We start from the raw sequence: 17,887 nt of genomic DNA, 5'->3' as shown, positions 1-17,887 counted from the left end.
ATGGGAGATGCTTCATCATCGACATCAATAGATTCATCATCGACATCAACGGATTCGTCAGATTCAGGTTCAGAAGTTAGACAACCAGACATTAACCAGAACGAACAAGATTCACCATGCCAGCAAACCGAAATTGATCAACCAGATATAGATTTTGGGGAAGGCACAGAGATTGATAGAATGGAGGAAGACATAGGTGGAGATACTGAGGTTGATACGATGGATCAAGATTTGGGGGGTCAAATGGGAAACAATTAAATGGAAGAAGATTTGGGGGGTCAAACGGGAAACAGTCAAATGGAAGAAGATTTAGGGGGCCAAACAGGAAACGATGAAATGGAGGAAGATCTAGGGGCCAAACCGGAAACAATGAAATGGAGGAAGATCTAGGGGCCAAACAGGAAACAATGAAATGGAGGAAGATCTAGAGGGCCAAACAAGAAACAATGTAATGGAGGAAGATCTAGGAGGCCAAACAGGAAACAATGTAATGGAGGAAGATTTAGGGGTTCGAACAGATTCAAACCAAGTTGAGGAAGATTTAGGGGGTCAAACAAGAAATGATATTGACTAGGCCAACTTTGATTGGGATCAGTTTATGTCTAGTGATGCTGATACATGGAGATCGATACTAAGACAGATGGTGGGGGCAGAAGAGGTCATAGTAGGAGGAACTGAAGGAGGGGATGAGGATAACCCTACTGAAGAAGAGGAGGGTTGTAACTTAGATGAGAATGTCGATCCTCAAGAAGGTTATCAGAGTATGGATTCATCAGAGGACGAAGATGATGAATACGATTCAAGATTTGATGAGTATTTAGATTTTGTTGAAGGGACTCAGAATATGTACATGGCAGAGGAGGCAGGGGCCGAAAGAGAAGTTGGGGAGCAACCACTGGTGGCAGGCATGATGTGGCCAACCATTAATGAGGCCAGATCATTCATGAGGTCATATGCCATCTCTCATCATTTCACATTCAAACAAGTGAAGAATGAGAAGAAGAGGTTGAAGTACAAATGTAGGGAACCGAGTTGTGAGTGGAGGGTTTACATTGGTCCAATGCCCGATGGCAATACTTATAGGGTTGGGGGCATACTTGTGCCGCGGATGCTGAAGATAAAAACCCAATGGCCAATTCTCAGTGGATAGCACAGGGTCTGATAGAGGAATTTATGAGAAACCAAGAGATGACTGTCGATACTATAATGAAATGGGTTAGGGCAAATCATGGGGTGAATGTCACGTACAAAGTTGCTTGGAATGCTAAGAATATCATGTTGGAGAAGGTTAACGGGAATTTTGAAGAAGGGTATCGTCTCGCACCAGAAATGGCAAGACAGATACTTCTGTCTAACCCAGGTAGCATTGCAACTGTTTCTAGGGATGACAACAGTGGCAATTTCACAGGTATGTGTGTCTCTTTCAAATCTAGTATTGATGGGTTCTTGAATGGTTGTAGACCAGTATTGGGTCTCGATGGGTGCTTTTTGAAGGGTAAATATGTTGGTGTATGTTTGTCTATAATGGCTCTCGATGCTTGTAATGGCCTTTTTCCAATAGCCATATACATCTGTCGAAATGAGTGTAAGGAAACCTGGACTAGGTTCCTTGAGACTGTTGGAGGTCATCTACAGAGACACCCTCAACCTCTTACCCTTATTTCAGACCGACAGAAAGGGTTAGTAGATGCAGTAGATACTGTATTTGGTCCTGGTAGGCATAGGTACTGCTTCAGGCATATGTACAAAAACTTCAAAAGGGTCCACCCTGGTCTGCATCTTGAAGAATTGGCTTGGAATGCAGCCAAGTCATATACCAGGAGTGGGTTTGATAGATGGATGGGAGTAATGGAAAGTACCAACTTAGTCGCCAAATAGTGGCTTATGAGAGAAGACCCAAGTACATGGGCACGATCCCATTTTGATGAATCTGCTAAGTGTGAGTACATCACCAACAACTTCTCTGAGAGCTTCAACAGTCAAATTTTGAAGTTCAGAGACAAACCTTTGTGCAAGATGATTGAAATGTACTAGATGATGGTTATGTCATCTATATATAACCGAAAGATGAAGGCCAGGGGATGGAAACAGGATGGATTGGTACCAAAAGTGGAGAAGGAGTTGACAAAAAGGAAGGAGAGCATTAGGGACTACATTGTATCACCATCTGACTCAACTCTTTGGAACGTTTCTATACCTAATAGGGCTAGGTGGCAAGTAGATCTGAACTTGAAGACTTGCACCTGTTGTGCATGGCAGATCTCTGGTTTGCCATGTGTACATGCACTGGCTGTTATAGTGCCTAGGCGAGAAGATCTGACTAAGTAAGATTTATTTTCCCTATTGGCCCCCTTTCCTTATGTTGTGATTTTGAACAAAGTGGCAACTTATACTATGTTATCTTCTGTTCATATATAGGTATTGCAGTCCCTTCTTCACTGTTGAAGCCTTCTCGAAGACGTATAACCATCGAGTTGTTCCAATTCCTGATGAATCAGTGTGGGGAGAGGTAAATTTTTCTTTTTGCCCCTTTTCCTTTTTAGCCCCCTTTTCCTATTTTGCCCCTTTTCCTTCTTAGCCCCCTTTTCCTATTTAGCTCCTTCTCCTATTTAACCCCTTTTCCTTCATATGCCTTATGCAGCCCTTTGCCCCGACACACAGCCCATCTTTATCGAGCGAAGGGGTCGAGGAGGACGACGCACAACCTTTTTCAATATGAGCCGAGACCCGGGAGGCCTGTGATAGCTTTTGAAAAGTCTTTTGACGTTCGTGAATGGTGTTTATTTGATATTTTGGACATGGTATGAATGATGTTTTACTTAGTAATTCGATGTGTTTTGAACTTAGTATTCTGGATGTGTTGAATGATGTTTTGAACTTAGTATTCTGGATGTTTATGAATGTGTTTATTTTGAACATATCAATTTCCTTAGTGTTACGATTTAGTTTCAACTTAGTATTCTGGATGTTTATGAGTGATGTTTTGAACTTGGTATGTTGGATGTGTTTTGAACATTATATTTGAGCCTTTTCCCATATGGCCCCATTTTCCCATATGCCCATTTCCCATATGACCCCATTTTCCCGTAAGGCCCCATTTTCCCATATGACCCCCTCACTATGTGACACTGATCTATCCACTCAAATAACAGCAGGTAGAACAAAGATGGGCAAAATATAATGAAATTCATACTCAAATAACAGCAGGTAGAACAAAGTTTATAGGTTACATAACATTCTTCTTCATAAAATCCTTACAGAACTCATCATAAGGAACCTCACTACATACCATCTTAGACTTTCCTTTGGGTGATTCAACCTTTTCAATCCATTCCGCGACCCAATCGAATTTGTTGCAAGACCACAAGTAAAGAATTTTCTCCCATAATTTTGAGTCGTTAAGGAAGTTCGGATCACCCTCCTACCTGTGCAATGTGGTCTCGGACAAGGTGTATCGGACCATGGGCATTCCTTAGCCCAATGATCAAGCTGACCACAGTTAAAGCAGGGTTTAGGCAAATCTGAAGCAGTTGAGCCATTTCTTGAAACCAGTGAAGATTTTGAGACACTTGATCCAATTTTTACTTCCTCCTTCGCCTCATCAAGCCACTGGAAGCTAGGGCATGTAATAAACTGACAAGCTAGGTATTTTCGAACTTTACCTTCCCTGTTCGTCGCAGCAGAAACACATCGAATGCCTATACATTTTGTAGCTTTGCAGGGACTGTAGATCCATGGACAATCTAACCCGTAATGTGTTTTTTCATCACAAATTTGACATATCTAGAGAGAAAACGTAAAACCAGAGAAGTTTTAAGGGGAAAAATTGGGGAAAAAATGGGGGAAAATGAAGATGGAGAGAGAGTGAAGATAAATGAAGGTATCTTACCGTAACTGTACTTTGTTGTTCATCGCCACCACCCATATCTTCTTTTTTTGATCTTCTCATGAACCAGTCTTTAAAGGTGATGAAGATGGAGACAGAGAGTTAAGCTTGTTGTTGGGAAAGATGAACTAAATAGAGAGAGATAAGATGAAGAATAGAGGAGAGAGAGGGACTAAATCTTGTGTTGGAATTGACAAAAAGGTGAATCTGGGCATTTAATGTATCGATTTGACGGGGCGTGGTTGTCAGGCACGCCTGACAACACGGAAGGGCAATTACGGAAGTGAAATGTGCGATTTCACGGTTTTCTGACGGTAACGGCGACTAGGGGGCCATATGGGTATTTCTTGTAAAGTAGGGGGCCAGGCGGGAAGTTGGTCACAAAGTAGGGGGCCATTAGGGAAATACTTGATGGGTGGGGATTCATTAAGGGTGGTGATTTTGAAGTACTTGATGGGTGGGGACTGAAGAATTCACGTTCTGCTTCACCAATGGACTCTTCATTTGACTGGGACGGCATTTCTTCTCTGTTCATTCTGCATAAGAGAATAAATCGGGAACTGAAGAATGTACTATAAACTATCCAACTACGAGGGAACGGCCTAACGGATAGGGAACGTAAAATTGTACAGTATAGTTGAACAACAAAAACGAACATATAAGGAATGAAAATGTACCGATTCACAGTTGACGTGTTAAGATTAGAGATATGACGTTCCAACCTGTAAAAGTTAAAGAAACGAAAAGTATAGACATATTGCAAAACGGGAACTGAACAATGTAAGGTCAACTTGGCCACTGTAGGGAAACATGTACAGAAAACTGACCAAGAACACACACTATATAACTAAGTAGGAACTACAAAATGTACAACCAACTATAAAACAAAAAGGGAACTGTATACTTACTAGTAAATATACAGATTCATTAAGGGTGGTGATCTTGAAGTACTTGATGGGTGGGGAATGAACCAGTGTTACAGTAAATCATTTGTTTCGAAGGAGATGTTTATAGGATCCTAATATTCATCATTTTGGTGACTTCTGTTGGAAGTATATCCATCATCTTTAAATGATTTCATTCAATGCAAGTAGATGAGTTTAAATGTTTTTGTTTTTGTTTAAGGAGTATTCATGGCAGAAACATGAAAGGGACAGTCAAGCAAAACAAATATATATGAGTTCTAGAGTCTAACTGTTTGTCTTTAAGGAGCAGTCCAGCAAAAGAAACATTAAATGATAACATTCAAGGCTAAAAGATGAGATTTAAGAACATTAAAATGATAACATTAAATGATAACATTCAAGGCTAGAAGATGAGTTTAAATGTTTTTGTTTTTGTTTAAGGAGTATTCATGGCAGAAGATGAGTGAGGCAAAACACTAGTGTTCCCTTCAAGCCAGGAAGATGATGAACATTAAAATCACTAACCTGATTTTGAAGAACAGTAACAGTTGGTCTTTCAAAAGATGATGACCTTTTGTCTATAAATAGAGCTAGAAACAATTGAATAAATTTTGGGGGGGATCGAAAATTTCAACCCAAATTTTTGGATGAAAATTTGGGTGAAAATGACGCCATTAGAGGAGAGAGAACAGAGGATAGAGAGAGAAAGAAGAAAATCAAGGAGAGATTTGGGCGGGGAGATAAGGGAAGGAAATCAGATTGGAGAGGAAAGGAAATAAAATTGGAGATATTTTCTCCTCATTTAATGCTAAGGATTAGACAATTCCGGCTCATTAATTGCCGTGTCAATCAGCCATTAAGACAGGTAAGGGAGAAGCAGGCAGGGGCAAAAAGGGAAGGAATAACCCTTTGAAACAGGAATTGTCAGGCAATTCTGACATTTTGGACCTCTCCCTCAATTTGGAAATGGCCTAGGGCGGAAGCTAATTTACCCCCCTTTTTTTGCTCCTCTCCCTCAAAAATCCTAATTAATATTGGCCAGCGCTTTGGGGAAAGCTAAATAGTTTCCGGGGTGTGAAATTTTAAAGGGAATATGTATAATTTTAGAGATTTTCTGGGGAAATAAATTTTAAGGGGAAATAAAAAAAAACACTCCACCTCACCTCAATCTATCTCCACCTCACCTCACTCTCTCTCCACCTCACCTCTTTGTCTTCCCCGATTTGGTCGCCGGCCGAAAAATTTTCCGGCCGGCGACCATGAAGAAAAAAAAAAAATTTCAGTCTCTCTCTTTCTCTCTCTAGAAACTCCGGCGAAGGGGTTCCCTTCGCCGGAGTTTCTAGAGAGAGAGTGAAATTTTTTTTTTTTTTTTTTTAATGGTCGCCGGCCGGAAAATTTTCCGGCCGGCGACCTAATCGGAGAAGATAGAGGTGAGGTGGAGAGAGGTGAGGTGAGGTGGAGAGAGAGAGAGCTGAGGTGGAGAAGTATTTTGCTTTCCCCCAAAATAAAATTGTCAAACAAAATTGACCAATTTTTGACCAAGTCTTCACACCCCGGAAACTATTTAGCTTTCCCCAAAGCGCTGGCCTTAATATTTCAAAGAAAGTTTGAAGGGAGATTTTATAGGCAATGCCCAAAGTTGTTAAAGGCAAGCTTGCTAATGACAATTCCTACAATGATTAAAAGTAATGTGTATAGGAGGCAATCTCTCAGTCAACGTTTGACCTACTAACGTCGTTAAGTCGTCGACGACCGATAATCTCCGGCCGGCGACCTTAATAATTTGTTTTCATCATCAGCGATCATCATCAAACACATCAACATCCTGTTCATCATCAAATCTATCAAACAAACCCTAAAAATCTAAACAAATAAACCTTAGAAATCTATACAAAAGAAATCTTAGAAATTAATGACATCAAATTCATCATCACCACCTGATCAGACCAGACCAAATTCTTTCCAAAAACCCTAGATTTCTTTGAACATGGATAGAAAGAAATGGAACAGTTTTAAATTGAATTCATATTTGGATCCGTCAACCATTAGGGCCTCTTTCACCATCACAGACAAATTAAACATCCATAAATCCTCTTCTTCTTCTCCATTTTTTTTTTATAAAATCTTCTCCATTTCATTTACATATCAGGACATGAAGGCCGGAACCAGTGGCGGACCCAGAAATTTTTCTTTGTGGGGGCACCATTTGTTAGAATAAAAAGCTTTAAATTGTTCAAAATTTTGAGGTGAAGTCCACGCGAGTGCTATTTTTATTCTATTAGTTATATACCTCCGAACCAACTCCTTAACTTCTTTGTGAGTTGCATTGACTATATTCTCAATATAAATATTCAACCTCATATACATTCGACTTGTAAAAAAAATAGTAGTGTAAATCTTATTTCACAAGAAAGAGAGTGTTTTATGTCTTGAAACATTTTTTTTGATGAAATACTTATGTCTTGAAACATGTTCACCACATTTTACATTCTTGAAGGAGTTAATGAAAGAGATTGTAGCCTGAGTTTAAGAAAAAATAATAAGAAGTATAATGTATACATATATATAAGAAAATTGAAATAAAGAAGAAAAATAATAATATAGAGAAAAATGAGTCCAACAAAGTTACATGGAAGTCATTATCAAATTACAAAGAGAATCAAATATATATATATATATATATATGAAAATGAAACAAAAAAGAAAATGTAAATTATGGAGAAAAATGACACTAACCAAGTTAACCAAAGTCAACAATGAATTTATAAAGTGAAGACTCCAAAAAGAACTGATTTGAAAAAAAGGGACATAAAATTATGAATAAAAACCTAAACAATTGGCAGGAGGTGGGAGTCGAACTCCCAACCTGTGACGCGCACAACCTTATTGTGCCAAACTTACGTAGTTATTTATAGTGGTTATACCAAATTACTTATTCTTTTTATGTGCTATTTAAAGGCCTATTTGGAATAAGTTTGGGGCCTGTGGGGGGGGGGGGGGGGGGGGGGGGGGGGGGGGGGGGGGGGGGGCACGTGACCCCACAAGCCCCTACGTGGGTCCGCCCCTGGACCAGAAATCGTGATTCTTCTTCTTCCTTCTTATTCACCTCTTAACTTTTTTTTCTCCCTACTCTCTCTCTCTAAACTCTTATGAATTCCCCGAATTAGATTATCTCTCTCTCTCGAACTACTGCTTGTTTGAACGACCGTGGAGATGGTCGTCTGAATCTCTCTCTATGTTCGACCGTGGAGAAATCATTTTTAGTAAAGTATGGCAGCTCCCTTCCCTTTGGCCGTTACACAACCAACATATTTCCGCAACTCCCTCTTCTGATTCTCTCTTTATAAACACCTCTCTGGCTCTTTGTATGTCCCGGCTCTTTTAGCACTTACTGAAGGCATATACCAAGCAACTTTGCAAACTACATTAAGATAAAAAAAATTCGTTAAATGAAAGAGGAACCAAATGATGAATTCTTACTCAAATCTTCAAATTTCAAAGTAAAGAATAACATAGCAGGTTGGAGTAACTATTAGAAATCCATACACAACTCAGAGAGATTAGAACACCTTCACTATTAGAAATTCATACACAATCGGATACGGACAACAACTCAAACATCAAGATTACAGGACAATAAATTCAGTAAAAAAAAGTAGACTAAAAATATACACAGTCCGACCCCGATATATGCCCGCATTATTGGGACAACAACGACAACTCTCAAAATATACAAATAAACCAAAATGGTAAGTGAGATAAAGAGGAGATACGCCAACCTGAGTTCCATTTCTTCGAACACCTTGACAGGAAGAGCATGGATGGCCTTATATATGAATTAATTTAGCGAACACTTACGAATAAAACGAAAATAAGAAGGTTAATTAGATAAGAAATTTGATGCAGACATTTTTTCAAACACTTCTACAGCAAGACTACATTGCATCTGTATATCAGAATCAAGTTAGAAACCATCCTTATATACTGAAATTCAACCTAGGCCCTAACTACAACGGACAAATAATTTCCCGTGACGATTCGTGTAAAACTCAGGTTAAAAGATTTCAGTGAGACATTTTCTCAAACAGTTTGTGAGCATTTCTTAAAAGAATTTCAAGAAAAGAATACATAGGAGATAAGTCAAAGACAAAGATATCAATAATCTAAATTTATAGCACCAACTTCTTACAAAGCCGAGGGTACTCTAGCTTGAAAGAGATCTTAGCCATGAAGAATCAAAAGATAACAAATTTCAAAGAATTAAAAGATAACAGATTTCAAAAGACATAGGTTTGGAGGGAAGGAATAACTAACCAAGAGGGTGTTCCATCTTGAAAGAGCTCTAAGCCATGAAGAAGAACCTTTCGGTTACGATTTCTCTCTGCAATTTTCAGGAATCAAAAGACGAACAGAAAACCCAAATCTGAAATACGAATTAGGGCTTTCAGTAAAAACTGATTCTAAAAACAAATAAAAAAAAGACAGACTTGAGGGAGAGAAGGATTAAGTAGACAACATACTATTCAAAATTAACCTACTGCAGTTGGTCAGTTAACCTAAGAGATTTATAGCCTTTCGGTTACGATTTCTCTCTGCAATTTTGAAGAATCAAAGTTAATCCTATTAATACTATTCTAAAACCAAAAGAAAAAAAATACCTACTATCAGATTCAGAAGATGAAACTGAAATTCGTATTTAGGGCTTTCAGTAAAACTGATTCTAAAACCAAAAGAACAAAAAGAAATAAAAGAGATAAGTAAAATTATTACCTACTACAACTGAAACCTCTGTTAACATAATAGATTTATAGCCTTTTAGGTTTTCCACCTCCATCTGGTGAGAAGCATTTCTTCAAAGTTACAAACACTTTCCTGTAATTCAAAAGACTTATGAAGAATAGAAACAACTACAATTCTATGAGAAGAATATAAGCACATTGAAGTCATTAACAATAAGGAAAATAATTTAATCCAAATATCTAGATGAAGAAGAATTGCTTACACTAAATGAAAAGATCAAAATCAAATGAAATGAAGTAGACCACGGAACTTCAAAAGGCCAGGAAAGAACCTCCCTACAATTCAAAAAAACATAAATATTAAAATCAAATAAAAGAAGATCCAGAAGGAGATATAAAATTAGCACTATAACTGTCTATATGAACTCTAATGACGTGTTAGGCCGTCCTGAAAGCCCTATACAAACATGTTAAAACCTTCAACCATGGCAGCGTCGGAGTAATTAAACTATAACTGTCTATATGAACTCCAATGACGTGTTAGGCCATCCTGAAAGACTTATACAAACATGTTAAAACCTTTAACCATGGCAGCGTCGGAGTAATTAGAGACATCCTGAAAGATATTACAGGAAAGCCGGATTAAAGAGAACATTAACCTCAAGCTGCAGTAATGTTTGTCTATTAGGCAAAAGTATACGTTGTAATTTAGTTTTCCTGCAAAAGTAAACATGTAATTAGTTTTCCTGTAAAAGTAAACAGTTCAAAAAAGCTTAATAATCCAAATTATTTGTCCAAAGTAAAAAAGAAACCATCTAAATTTCAAGAGAAGAAAGATTTTAAGAGAAGAAAGATTCAACAATCTAAATTTATAGCACCAACTTCTTACAAAACCGAGAGGTTGCTCCAGCTTGAAAGAGCTCTTAGGCAAGATTTCTGTCATACATAATGAATACTACTATCAGATTCAGGAGATCAAAATAGTGATAAGAATCAAAGTTAATCCTATGAATACTATTATCTTTTGAACCTATGAATACAATTAACTTTTGAAAAGAATCAAAGTTATAGGCAAGATTTCTCTCATACATAATGAATACATAAATACTACTATCAGATTCAGAAGATCAAACTGAAATTCGTAACTTACCTCCAATATGAACATTCCCATTAGTTGAATTGAAAGGTTTCAGAGTCTTCAAAGAGCGTCAAATTGGAGCATCTCCTACGCAACACTAAAAAAAATCTTAACGTAACTTAAAAGTATAAAAGTAAAAGTAACAAACCTTCACTTTGGGTTTTGATTAGAAAACTATAAAAGTATAATAGAGATTAAGAAAACAATAGCAGTCTACTACTGTGTAAGAAAGTAAAACTAACAAACCTTCACTTTGGGTTTTGATTAGAAATAGAAGTAGAAGAAGATTTATAACCTGCACTTTGCTGTTCTTGGCGAAGTATAAACCCAATCCAAATCCGAACGAATTCGAGTCCTAGGGTTTTGATCCAAAATCGAAGTAGAAGAAGATTTCAGAGTCTTCAAAGACCGTCAAATTGGAGCACCTCCTACGCAACACTTAAAAAAAAATTTAACTCAACTTAAAAGTATAAAAGTAAAAGTAACAAACCTTCACTTTGGGTTTTGATTAGAAAAGTATAAAAGTATAATAGAGATTAAGAAAACAATAGCAGTCTACTACTGTGCAAGAAAGTAAAACTACCAAACCTTCACTTTGCGTTTTGATTAGAAATCGAAGTAGAAGAAGATTTATAACATTCACTTGCTGTTATTGGCAAAGTATAATCCCAATCCAAATCAGAACGAATTCGAGTCCTAGGATTTTGATCCAAAATCGAAGTAGGAGAAGATTTATAACCTTCACTTTACTGTTCCTGACGAAGTATAAACCCAATCCAAATGAGAACGAATTCGATTCCTAGGGTTTTGATTAGAAATCGAAGTAGAAGAAGATTTATAACAAACCTTTAGTTTCAGAATCAAACTAAGATTTATGTTGAGAAATCAAACTAAGATTTTGGATAGACTTCAAATTGAGATACAGAGATCTTCGGGAGAAGTTAGGGTGTTTCAAAATCGTGGGAGTTTGAGAATCGTGGGGAGGTTAGAGAGATAGTAGGGAGATGTATAAAATGACTTTAATGCCCTAATATTTTTATTCTATTTACATAGGTGTATTTTGTATGGACCGTTCGATCTAATTAAAACGAAATCTGCCAAAAGAAATGGACCGACAGATTTATCTTCTGGATAACTGACTGAGTTGTTTTAATATAATAGATTCTAATACTTAAAGTAACCCAATTTCTTAATCAACCCAGCTCACAATTGGACAGGCTGCCTAGCATGCACCCACCTCATTTAAATCCACTTTCCTTCTTTCCAATGTCATTTCCAAAACAAAGAACAGAGGAGCCGATAGAGAGAGACAATGAATAGAGAAACCGATTGAATTTTAAGGGTTATAAGTTATGAATTTCTTCGGTTAATTTCTTCATGTACCATGGTCCGAATTCGATGAAACTTCTTCTTGGTAATCCTATTCGACTCGTTCTACATATCTAGCGGTTTGGAATTTTTTATTTCGTCCGTATTTGGTAGATTTATGATAGTTATTTTGTAACTATACAATTGTGTCTAATTTTTTTTGGGTTCATAATTTAAAGTAGTTATTTTTTAATTTCGTCGAATGATTTATGTTCAAAATCATGTGTTAGGATATTATGGACTATTTTGGGGTGCCTATATATAGATGGGTTGCTGCCGAACTATTTTACTGGTTGAATTTCATATTTGGACTAGTTTTGGGAATAGAGATGGTTACCCGAACTTTGTTATATTTCATATGAATGGACAGTTTGAGTTATATAATCATATTATCGGATTTGTTATACGGTTTGTCAGTTTATGGACATGCTGGAATGTAAAATAGAGTTTATGAAAAATTGGTTGGTTGGTGTGTGCATTTTAGGTATTCGGTGGAACATCTCAGTGAACTGCATAGTGTGGATAGGGCATTCCTAGTATAGTTTCATTCATTTTATGCCTTCTTGCTTTGCAAGAGAACTCTTACCAGTTATGTCAATGTCAAATCACCGTTTTGTCCTTTTATCTTTCAGTAAGACTACTGTACTACTATAGGGAGCTTGAGGAGAGGTGAAGCTTAATCAGGAGCACCATTAGAGGCGCAAGAAAAGGTAGGATCCTATGAATCTTACTTGGATCATGGGTGTTCCCCGTTTTACCATTTTATATATATATACATATCTATATATATATATATATATATATATATATATTCAGTTATTATCTTCTTTTTATCTTTCTCTAAATCAAATTATGATATGATATGGTATGATATGAATGTATGTGGTGTGCTCTATGTTATGGATGGTTCTCTTTACAAAACAAATTATTCTTTCTGAAAAAGAATCACGTGGTGGCGGAATCGATTGAGTTGCGTGGTCGTTTTATATGAATTGTAAACACATGGTGGCGGAATCGCTTGAGCTGCGTGTATAACATGGAGGCGGAATCGCTCGATTTGTGTTACGTGTAATGATTGTTTGACGCCAGACATTAGTTGGCCCCCTTGTTTATTTTTCTGTTATGGATTAGGCATGAATTCATGTTAAGGGTTACACTCGGTGCGTGTGGTCAGCCGTTTCGTAATGACCATTTTAGTTTACATAGAATGGAGTCCGAGAGTGATTAGGGGACTGACCAGTGCCTTGTTTGTTTGTTTATTCAGTGAAGCCACTGTTGTGTGTGGTTTGAATTCTATAAATGACTTGTGGTTGATACTTACAATGTTTTCACCAAACTGAAAGAGGGTGTTTACACGAGTTTTCTTAATAAGAAAATACTTATTCCCTGAAAGTGGAAACTTGTAAAATTCTGGCTTTAAACAGGGTTTATCCTACCTTAAGACATAAGAACGCTCGTCTCCTTTCGTGGATGTTACTTGTTAGGAGAGCTCTGCTCTTGTAGCCTTGGGAGCCACTCAGATCATTTAATATTATTACAGGTTCATGCATATGTTTGGGTATTCTTTGAATGGTTAATGAATTACCTTGCGAGGGAGAGTCAGACCTGGCCGGAGGTAGGACGCACCTCAAGACGAGATAATTATATCGCCGTGGGTATATGGCTCTGCTATGCGATGATACTCTTATAGTCGTTTGGGTAAGTCATGACATATTCTAAGCATATCATTGTTTGGGTGTGATTTATCATTCGATGCGTATTGAGATCACAAGCCAGCCCGATGGGCGATAATGACGAAAGGAGAGTTAGGGAAGCTCTTACGGGATATTACGTGGATCCATGTGTACACTATAGTACTCAAACGCTCGATAAGGCACCGCCAGCCACGCACTAACAAAGGCCTACCGGTTCTTCCTAGTCGAATAGTAGGTGACCCCGACTGAGGGCATATTCAGTCGTGATCTTGGTAAGCTAGAAGAATTATCTTCCTATATTGCTTTGCTTCGTGTGCATAATGATATTTCTGTGTATATACATATCGCCTATAACTACTGATATATGAAACTGTTAAGTGTATGGTGCGGGTAGAATGACTAGGTATCCTACTGAGTAGACCTTCGAATTAACTCATTCCTATTTGTTTTTGTTCAGTTGCAGGTGTTGGTGACCTGGAGTGACATAGTTTACTTCGTTGGCTCACATTATGTAAGTTTGATAGGATTTGTATTATATTTTTTACTTACGACTTTATCACACATTGATCTTATATATGTATCATCTATTGGGTTGTGGTGTCATCTAGTGTTCTAAGCGGAATCTCAGACATCTCATGACTAACACTAGTATGGTCCCAAGATCATCATGCATAAACTAATAATTAACTAAGAGTTAGAGATTACCTTAATCGTTAGTTTTTCCCTCGAACCTTTCCAATCGAATATGAAGACCAAGAGCTCCAAGTGTTGATCCTCTACTCAAGACACCCGAATGATCAATTTGATCTCCCACCTTGTAGCTAGCAAGAACACCAATGGTGGTTTGATTAGAAGAACTCTTTCTTCTTTATGACTAGTTAGATAGCTTGGGAATTAGCTCACTTTCTCTCTCTACTTGATGTTGTAGAGTAAGCAAGCTTCTTGAGAAATTTCACACCTTATTCAATTCCCTAAGAGACATTATATAGAACCCTAGTTAGAGTCCCACCCTAATTAGGTTTCTCAAAAAGTTCTTTTTGAATAAGATTAAAGAAATAGTCGAAAATAGAAACTAGTCTTTATTTTCCTATTTCCCTAGATGTGGCCATCCAAACCATGCTCAAAAGGGCAGATCTGACCGGCCCCGTCGGGCCAAAAAACTTCACTTTTTGCCACCGGCCAAAAATCCCTTCTTTCGGGCCTTTTGTGTTATCTTTGCCTAAACTTCTTTTAGGCCTTTAAGACATGTTTATGGGACTCTCCCATGAGTATATGTCTCATCCCGCTAATCATATCATCCGATCAAATAGACATTCTTATGTGTAACCCGATGTAGGATCCGGTCGAAGTTGGCCGCGATTGACTTCTTAATTCGACGATCGTAGTTGGTTTCTAGCTAAACACTACGACCCCTAAATCGCCTGAACTTGATGATCTTCTTCATCAATTGTCATATCTGACAAATTGATCGCATTGCATCTTTGGTCGAAGGGCTTCTCCTTCATCATCTATCTAGAATAGTTAGGATCGTTCTCTCACTTGTTGGTGATTGTACACATCTAAATAGTATGCTCACTGTCACTTTGTATTTGATGCTATTGATATGTTGGAGTGTATGAAAAATGTATGAATGTTAAACAGGTTTTTCAGGTTTGTTTGTTCGATTTATAGAGGACACTCTGTCCAAATTCAATCACTTCTGTGAATTGTTTATATACATGAAATCAAGTTGTTTTTATCTTTATGAAAACTATTTTGGGTTTCACATTTTCCAAACATATTTTTGAAAGGTTTAAACTATATTTGATTTTCCGCGTCGTTAATTCTTGATTTGTAACCTGTGAAGAGAGTTTTGGCTTGGGTTTATATTTGAAACTAGTTTTAGTGAGAACTAGACCGAGTTTCTTTTAGAAACTGTCGGGAAAACCGTGATTCAGAACACGGGGCGTCACAGTTGGTATCAGAACATGAGTACGTGCATTGGGCCGACTGGCATCAGAACACACTTTTGTGCAATAATGGGTGAGGTAACTAAAAGTACCAAGGCTTGTTAAATTCGTAAAAACTTTAAGATAAAATATGAAAAAATAATAATATTTTTTATTTTCTTTTGTTCTTATTTGAGATTTTAAGTTTTTTATTTTATCTTTGCGGACTTAAATATGCTCAGCACATCTGAGTCAGGCCTGCGTGAAGGACCACTCAGATATCATAATGTGAGTAAGGTTCCTTTAACGGTTGGTCACTTACATTATGATTTGTTTTACGAGCACATTGCCTGCAGAAGATAGTGATGATACTGGATCAAGCTTTTTTAAGGTATGCATTGCATTCATACTAGGTTTAAATTCATCTCATTAGTTGGTTGTGGGTGGACTTTTGTGATTATTGTTACTTACTTCGAGTTACTCGCAAAGGGAATATTTGGTGGACGGATTACGTTGGTTGTTTTTTTCCTTGATTGTTATGCAAGGTGGTATAAGAGGACGGTCAATGATTGATAAGAGGTTTTAGTAGAAAATTTTTGGCAGCGCGATGTATTGATGGTGTGGAAGTATCGAAGACAAAAGTGTCTGAGGAGAGTGTAGTTGGGTTTTGGCTGTATACAAGCTTACAAAGATCGACAATCGGGAAATGTTAAGAAATTTACGAGATAAACATGGATATATAGGTTCATTTCGGACAAGGATAGTGAACTAGTAAGCTAATCTCCATAGAAGGACAATTTGGAAATCTGCAAAGACTCGGGGAACCCGAAGCAAGAAATGGTGGTAACGACCATCCGTCCAGTGACAATAGCTTGGGGCAGCAAAGTCAGAATATGTGTGATCGATTTGTTCGATATGGATGGAATAGTGGTACAATTTTTAATTTTATAAGCCTAAGTCACTCTAGCAGGTGATTCTCATATGAAGACATTGCAAGGAGTAATTAACCTAGGTGAATTGGTAATATGAGAAATGCTATAGAGTAATGAAGAAGGTACAAATTGAACCACTTAAGAATATTGTGACTGTGATGGTGCGACCACAACCCCACGAAGGATTCACTAGATGAGTGAGCCAGACCCTGTATGGTGGACCTCAGGATAGTTGTATACAATCCTTCATTTATGAGCTTCGATCAGATCATTCAGAGAGAGTTGAGGTTGACTTCGATCGATTTGTTTCAAGCCTATATTATTTCAGTTTCATTATACATAAGGTATGGTCCAATTGAGAGAGGGTTATATGATAGAGACACGTATCTTTTTATCGACTGTAGTTGTTATTGATGAGATTCAGGGACATCAGACACATAACTTAATCGATAGAGACTACTTCACAGTATGGTAGTTAGTCACTTGGAAATTATAGATGTGTTGGTGTTCAGATTTATAAATGTGGCACAGAAGTAAGTTATGTCGGGGTTTCCAAAGATGATTGGGTTATAACCAGTGAGAGTGATAGTTTTCATGGTCAAGTTGTTATGTGACACATATTTTCTTTTAGATGTTCTATATATGGGATGGTATTCTCAAGTTATGTATTGACGGTGTATGATATTGGTTCAGCGAGATGCTTTGATGTTAGAGGTTATATTGATAGGGACACTGTTTGTTGTTAGAATTATTCAGGGTTGTCAGATTATTGGTTTATCTATGAGTTGTATAGATATTATAGCGGTCTTCCATCTTTATTTTACCATCGTATCGACAACAACTATGTTTTCATGAGATTATAGGGTCAACACCAACATTGACTTGTATATATTATAAATGCCCCTATTCTTTATTTTCTTATACTATGGGCAACAATATTTTCTTATAGTATTGAGAATGGTATTTTCTTTGGGGATGTGGGATCAACGACAACTTATTCTTATATATTGACTATAGAGGCCTTCATTAGTTATCTCTTCGTATCGAGAATAACCATTGTTATATAATATTCTTGGGTCTTGTGATAAGATAAAAATTCGGCTTCATTGTTCAGTTGTTTGATATTTTAGAATTTATTTCAGAGTATGAATTGGATGTGGAGAAGAGGAAACATATATGTTATCTTATTCTATGGTTGCACGTATTAGTGTTTAACCTCATTTTCATTTCATAATATTATAGGCTTTGCAGAAGAATTCGGGATATGAAGGGTTGGATCTTGTTTGTCTATAGAATT

At 37.2% G+C, this 17,887-nt stretch overlaps 1 protein-coding gene and 1 long non-coding RNA gene across 2 annotated transcripts; one reads left to right on the top strand and one right to left on the bottom strand.

Annotated features, from left to right (window-relative positions):
• Positions 1-1,188: 1,188 nt before the first annotated feature.
• On the top strand, positions 1,189-2,719 carry LOC147537902 (uncharacterized). The gene is made up of 4 exons (XM_086642879.1): positions 1,189-1,845; positions 2,035-2,324; positions 2,419-2,509; positions 2,642-2,719. Exons 1-4 carry the CDS (start codon positions 1,189-1,191, stop codon positions 2,717-2,719), a joined length of 1,116 nt encoding a protein of 371 aa, XP_086499005.1.
• A 5,369-nt stretch (positions 2,720-8,088) lies between these two features.
• LOC147537901 (uncharacterized) lies at positions 8,089-10,255 on the bottom strand. Its single transcript, XR_015226046.1, has 3 exons — positions 10,190-10,255; positions 8,571-9,663; positions 8,089-8,403 (listed from the first exon to the last, which is right to left on the bottom strand). It is a non-coding gene; the product is annotated as an uncharacterized LOC147537901 (long non-coding RNA).
• Positions 10,256-17,887: the final 7,632 nt, after the last annotated feature.

The sequence above is a fragment of the Eschscholzia californica genome, unplaced genomic scaffold, assembly GCF_041429995.1.
Source record: "Eschscholzia californica isolate CP2 unplaced genomic scaffold, dmEscCali1.0.p SCAF_5, whole genome shotgun sequence".
Classification (NCBI taxonomy): domain Eukaryota; kingdom Viridiplantae; phylum Streptophyta; class Magnoliopsida; order Ranunculales; family Papaveraceae; genus Eschscholzia; species Eschscholzia californica.
Note: the sequence above shows the minus strand (reverse complement) of the source record. Positions and strands in the feature narration are given on the sequence as shown.

Bases quoted from the DNA above. Each gene is read 5' to 3' on its own strand.
- LOC147537902 (XM_086642879.1), top strand. From the start codon at position 1,189: ATGACTGTCGATACTATAATGAAATGGGTTAGGGCAAATCATGGGGTG. The intron at 2,325-2,418 runs GTAAGATTTATT...GTTCATATATAG, and splicing joins AGGCGAGAAGATCTGACTAA to GTATTGCAGTCCCTTCTTCA. The intron at 2,510-2,641 runs GTAAATTTTTCT...TGCCTTATGCAG, and splicing joins ATGAATCAGTGTGGGGAGAG to CCCTTTGCCCCGACACACAG.